The sequence below is a fragment of the Chrysochloris asiatica genome, unplaced genomic scaffold, assembly GCF_000296735.1.
Source record: "Chrysochloris asiatica unplaced genomic scaffold, ChrAsi1.0 scaffold00157, whole genome shotgun sequence".
NCBI classification, from domain to species: domain Eukaryota; kingdom Metazoa; phylum Chordata; class Mammalia; order Afrosoricida; family Chrysochloridae; genus Chrysochloris; species Chrysochloris asiatica.
In genome coordinates this window covers 1,177,324-1,184,102 of record NW_006408675.1, presented here as the reverse complement: position 1 = coordinate 1,184,102, position 6,779 = coordinate 1,177,324, and the positions used below count along the sequence as shown (strand labels likewise).

The window sequence follows — 6,779 nt, the reverse complement described above, 5'->3', positions numbered from 1 at the left end:
GGGGAAGGAGGGAGAAGGATGATGTGAAGGAAACGGAGAGTGACTGCCAATGGGTGCAGGTTTCTTTTTGACCAAATATGTAAAAAGCACATTTTCAAAATAGAACTATCAGGGTACAACTGACCAACATCTAGAATCTTACTTAAAGCTTGCACTATGATTTCCTAATTTTTTTTTTCTTACCTTGTTTCAAGTCTTTTGTATAGTATGCTGTTATCTGTTCTCAGCACAAAAATGATATGAAACCAGCGTTCAGGGAAGAAGTCACAACCATGGTAATCAACAATCACGCCACCTTCTTTCATTTGGTTTTCTAACTCATCAACGACCTGTTAGAAATGTTTTGAAAAAAAAAAAATCCTTAAAAATATGGAGGTTTAACCGGTGGTTCTGCAGACTAGTCTTGCCTTTCATTTGGGAGATCTGGTATCAATTCCCAGCCAATGTACTTACACATTCCATTCTCTGGTACCCAGGTTGCCATGAGTCAGGGGCAACTTGTGACAGTTAAAATACAATAAACACAACAAATGCATACTTTATTAATTCATCATACTTACTCTATCTTCATCTAAAATGGGACAATCATACTCTTCATCATAGCCATCATATAACTGTCCTAAAAGAGATTTACATTGGCTTATTAAAACTGTATATTCTAAATAATTCTAGGTAATGTTAAATGAATTCTAGATTTTTCTAGAGCTAAAAATCGATCATTAATTACTCTTTTAAAGACAAGGGAGGATAATAATGCAATGTTACATGGGCAGTAAATTATAGAGAGCAATACTGATAAATTAAAACTATGCCTCAAGGGAAAAGATAGCATCTGAAACCATGTCAGATTCTAAAGTTGAGACAAGCTAAAAAGAATGAATAATAACCATCTTTAGATAGTGGGCTATCAGAAGTTTGTTTTGTGATGCTGAGAAGAGGGGTCACCTGGACAGATACACACTAACACACTCACACGCATTGAGTACATTAAGTGCCAGATTTATTAAGTCAAGGATGTGGAACTAGCAGAACCAACACTAGGTTCTCATGGTTCCTGAAATGAACCCTCTTTCACTGAGGTCACATCTCAAGGATGTTAGAAAATAGTCAATACCCAAGACGTCTCTGACCAATCCCTTGATTTCTAGCATTCCAAAAAACCATTCCCCACAAGAGTTAAACAGCTGTTTCAGAAAGCTAAACAAGAATAAGCAGTTATAAAGAAGGCAAATTTAGATTTAACATTTTATGTGCGTGGAGTCGGTTCCGACTCATAGCAACCCTGTATAGAGTTTCCGAGGTGTGTCTGGTAAGCTTGGACCACTGATCTTGCTATTCAAACTGACCTTGCAGTCCAGCAGCACCAGACCAGGACTCTACGATTCAACAGAATAACTTTTGAGTTTCCCAGGAAATCTTGGAGGTAGGGTATACCAATCCCATGCCTATGCAGAATCTTTCGGATGAATGTAATCTGAGGCAGGTGTAGAGGCTCAACTGCTAATCAAGAAGGCTGGAGGTTCATGTACACTCAGAGAGCTCCAAAAAATCAAGAAGTTGAAAATTCAACAAAGTTCCACCCTAATATCCAGGAGACTGAATCGACATGGAAGCTACTGGTATGGTGTGGTAAGAGCAGGCTACATGGCAGACTTTTAGATTAAAATGAGCATCAATTCTAAAGCGACAATAGTCTTGTTAGTTGAAAGCAGTGGCAGTTCTAACTGGCTCTAGAGACTCTCTGGATGGAAAGGGATGCGTATCTAAAACTGGGGGTGCCAGGGAAGACTTCCTGGAAGTGACTTCTAAGTAGAGACTTGAAATTACTAGGGGGTTGGGAGACAGAAAGTAGGGTAGACTATCTAAATAGAGAAAAACAGAGATGGACTAAGGTAAGAGTCTAGGGAGGGCAATCCTTTGAAAGAAGGGAAGGTCTTTGGTAACAGAAACTAAGTGGTGAGAAGGTAGTAAAGAGCTCTAAAGCAGGTCAGGTAAGCTGGAGACTGCAGTAAGGAAGGCGGAAATGAGTTTAGATTTAGGATATCCTAAGGCAAAGGCAGATTATCAAAACATTTTAAGCATGAAATGACAATCAACTTTAAAAAAATTTATTTATGTTTCTCTGTGAATGAGTTGAGAAGCAAATAGAGAAGAGGCATCTAGACCACTGCAGAATTTTAGGATGAGTGGCCTGTATGGCTACTGACTTTAGGGATGGAGAAAACAATGAATTCTAAACTTTATTCAAAATTTCTAAATGAAAACCTTAATATTTTCATTGGAAGCCATATTTATAGTTCCTTATACTTAGGAGCTTTGGTGGCACTGCAGGATAAGCACCAGATTACTAACTTACAAGGTCTGCAGTTCAAACCCATCAGCTGCACTGTCCCCCTAAGTATTTACAGCCTTAGAATCCCTAAAGAGGGTCACTATGAGTCAGAACTGACTCAATGACACTGAATCTTGGTACACATAAAGGAGATCTGGTAGCACTGTGGGTAACTATTGACCTGGTGATAACCACCAGGTCAACAGTTCAAAGCCATCAGCTGCTCCGCAGGAGAAAGCTGAAACCCTAAGGAGCAGTTCTGCTGTCTTACAGGGCTGCTAGGAGTTGGAATCAGCTTGGCAGTGTGTTTGGTTTGCTTTGATTTATACATGGGATCTTAATACAGCAAAGCAAAAAACGAGACTTCATTAAATGACTGAAAGTTTAGAAAATTAAATCAATTTTCAAAATAAGGTTTTATGATTTAAAGAAACTTCAGGTCCATATACTACTTGCAAAAATATTGTGGGGCCAGAATTAAAATGCTACAAAGCCCAAGTCCTTACCTCAGAAAACCTTCCCAGCTGTTAAGTTCTGTTGTTTCCGACTCATAGTGACCCTGTATAGGGTTTCTAAGAAGCGGCTTAGGGGTATTGAACTGCTGACCTTGTGGTTAGCAGTCCAGTGCTTATCCTACAGCGCCACACCAGGACTCCAGCTGTTGTTAGTCTATGACATTTAATGGCCACCCTAGAATTTATACACTCATATAAATGTTGTTCTTAAATCATTTTGGGGTGTTAGACTATTTTGATACTGCTGCCAATATTTAAAACACTAAGATTTTTTTTGCAAACGTATTTACTACATTCACCTCAGTTCAAGAACTTTATAATACAGTTTAGTTAAGTGCTGTCGAGTTGATTCCGACTCACAGCGACCCAGTGTAGGGTTTCTAAGGAGCATCTGCTGAGTTCGAACCACTGACCTTGTGGTTCCAACCGACTGTGTGGTCCAGCACTTATCCTACAGCACAATTGTTAAGTGCTGCTGAGTCAGTTCCAACTCATAGCGACCCCATATAGAGTTTCTGAGGAGCAGGTGGTAGTTTGAGATTGCTGGTTTAGCAGGATTGAATGCTTTTGATACCTGGTCTTTTATGTAAGGAAATGAGCAATTAATTCTGTCTGGAGAGGTTAGGGACAAAGATGAGATATGCATTGGGCTTTTGAAGAGTTTCTAACGCAGGTAAGGGCATTTATAGGTAAAAAGGGAATGTTGTTGTCATGTACCATGGAGGTGGTTCCGATTTAGTGACCCTGTACAGGGTTTCCGAGGCTGTAAATCTTTAAGGGAGTAGAAAGACTCATCTTTCTCCCACGGAGCAGCTGGTAGTTTCGAACTGCTGACCCTGAGGTTAGCAGCGCAATTCGTAACCACTACGCTACCAGAGCTCCTTAAAAAGCATAAAATCAAGGAGATGGGAATTCTCTGATGTGTTTGAGAATATCTACTGTCCAAAGACTCAATGTAAAGAGGCTGAAGGTTAGGCTTTAAGTAAGACTGAAGGTACACTATGGTCAATTTGACGTCAGTTGTTTCATAAATGAGTGACTTCATAAGTAAAATACTCAAATGGCAATTCCTTAATTTGGAAATGTCTGAGTACTACCCAGGCCATTATGTCTAGTAGTTGTCAAGTGCTGCTGAGCTGGTTCTGACTCATTAGCAACCCTGTAAAGGGTTTCCAAGGAGCAGCTGGTAAATTTGAACTGCTGAGTTTGCGATTAAAATTGACCTTGCATCCAGTGCATTATACCACACCAGAACTCCATGTCTAACAGAGGGTCTAGAAATTGGACTAGAGTTTTAGTTAATTATAAATGCCAGAGCCATCAGCACAGGGAAATGACCAATCTTGAGTGAATAGTATTACTAGAGGAAGGGAAAGGATTAGAGATGGCTGCAGTTAAATTATGGGAAAAATGGTGGGAGGCAATGGAAAAGTTGAGTTCCAATGGCTTCCAGCAAAAGCTGATTAAAAGGGAAAAAGAGGATATAGGTTAGAGGTGGGATTGGTAAACATTCTAGGCTTTGTGGGCTATGACTCATGGGCTTACAAGTTCAATAGGATGTTCAACAAAATCTTTAGCCTCTACCCACTAGATGCCTAAAGTAACATTCCCTGTGCTACTGCATTTGCTCAAGAGCAAAAATGTCAGTGTGAGAACAAAGGTGTGTCTGACCCAAGCCAAGGTATTTTCAGTAACCTTATATGCATGGGAAAACTGGACAATGATAAAAAGACAATTGATTATGTAAGAATTGATGCATTTGAGTTATGGTGTTGGAGAATATTAAAAGTACCATGGACCACCAAAAGATCAAATGAATCTGTGTTGTAAGTAGTACAACCAGTATGCTCCTCAAAAGCTAAGATGGCCAGACTTCGTCTCTCATACTTCGGACATATTATCAGGATAGACTAGTCCCTGGAGGACATCATGCTTGATAAAGTGGAAGGGCAGTGAAACCCGACGACCTTCAATGAGATGGACTGGCACAATGGCAACAAAAATTGGCTCAAGCAGAGAAATAATTGTGAGTTTGGTGCAGAACTGGGCACCACCACCACTCCACTTGTGACAACCAAAAATATCTTAACATTTCTACATCTCTCAAAGGCAAATCACCTATAGTTAAGAGTCACTTTTTATGAGTAATTGTATAGTTTCCTTTATAATGTTATTGTTATGTGCTGTGGAGTCTCTGTTCAACTCATAGCAACCCTGTACAGGGTTTCCAAGGCTGTAAATCTTTACGGGAGCAGAAAGCCTCATCTTTCTCCCATGGAACAGCTAGTAGTTTTGAACTGCTGACCTTGCGGTTCGCAGCCCGATTAGTAACCACTACACTACCAGAGCTCCTTTTCATATATATATATATATATATATATTCCCTTACAATAGATCACTTGAAATAAAATGAAATCTGGGAATCTCAAAATATTTTCTAGTAAGATTTTTAGCTTAAAGTTTATTCAGATAGTGGCAATGGTGTGCCAGTGGAGTTGGTTCTCACTCACAGCAACCCAGCAGAGAGTTTTCCAAGGCTGTAAATCTTTACGGGAGCAGAAAGCCTCATCTATCTCCCACGTAATGGCTAGTAGTTTTGAACTGCTGAACTTCAGGTTAGCAGCCAGGCTTGTAAATCACTGAACTACTAGCTGGGTGGACCAATACTTGGTAGATTATGATAAACCTTATAAGTGCCTCATCCAGTACATGTCATGTCAGACTAGAAATACCTTCTCTGGCATCAGAGGAAGGAGCACCACTTTTCATGAAGGGGTTTGAGAACATGTAAGAGAAAACCCAGGGAAGTGGATGATAGCACCTTAAGTGAATTGTCCTTGGTCTAATGTTACTCTTCCTCTTCATGATCTCATGATAGAGCAACTTCATTACATTTAGAAATGAAAAGCTGAGTGAGCGATTAGAACTAGAAAACAAACTGACATACTGAATGTGACTCTGAAATCACTTGTCAAAACAGCAAATATTCAACAGTAAGGAATAAAATCACATTTCATATAGATACAACATGGAGAATTCTAAGCTTTGTACAAAGGAAAATAAAGATCTGTTTTAAGAAACTACAGCTAAATGTCAGACCTGGACTAAAAATACAGATTACTGACTTAAAAGAGTATCAAGAATATGGCAAAAAAGGTGCTCTAAATTGACATGCAAAAAGGGATACTGAGAAAATGGGGGTTAAAGAAGGGAGACAGTGGGAGGTACTGAGAGTCTTTATGAATATAACCAAAAACATAAAAAAAAATGGAACCTAGGAAGAAGTTGGGCAACTCAGGAAAGTAAATCCAGATGATTCACTACGAATAAAAATACTGATTGAGAGGTCTCTCAAAAGGAGGTGTGGTTGTACTTCAAAAATCTGAATGAACTTATCACAATGACTTATATACCAAATTCCACTATTATCCAAACATGTGACAATAGAGGTGACATCTATTGGTAACAAAACTGCAACAATGTCAACTTGTTGCTACTGCTGGTGATACCATAGGGGAAACTGCTTCTGAAAACAGAATTTCTAAAGTACCAACAATCAAACTGATGAATGAAAGCTTTATTTTTTACACTTAGAGGCTGCTGAAAAGTCGCAACTTATTAAACAAACGACATCTCAAATGAAAAGTATTCTATTTACTCATTAAATGCTAATTAACTTTTCTGACACAACTTGAAAACATTAAGCATGCCCGTTTAAATACAATGGATTACAAAACCAAGAATACAAGTTACATGCATCAAGGCTAAATTACAAATTATCACAGTCATCATCATCATCATCATCAGCATCATCATCATCTTCTCGTTTTCTTTTCGATGCATTTGATGGTTCACTAACAGTATTTTGTGATGATACCACATTAGTGGCAATAAGAATATTTTTGGACCCAATTAATGATGGATTAATCAGA

The 6,779-nt window shown here is 38.8% G+C and overlaps 1 protein-coding gene across 1 annotated transcript in view; it reads right to left on the bottom strand.

Annotated features, from left to right (window-relative positions):
• LOC102814746 (adenylate kinase isoenzyme 6-like) overlaps positions 1 to 6,779 on the bottom strand; it is a 20,538-nt gene that overhangs the window by 9,588 nt on the left and 4,171 nt on the right. Inside the window, exons 3-4 of the mRNA XM_006870966.1 lie at positions 561 to 619; positions 184 to 329 (exon numbers count right to left, since the gene is read on the bottom strand). Coding sequence (XP_006871028.1) covers positions 184 to 329; positions 561 to 619 — 205 coding nt within the window. The remainder of the gene's footprint in view (positions 1 to 183; positions 330 to 560; positions 620 to 6,779) is intronic.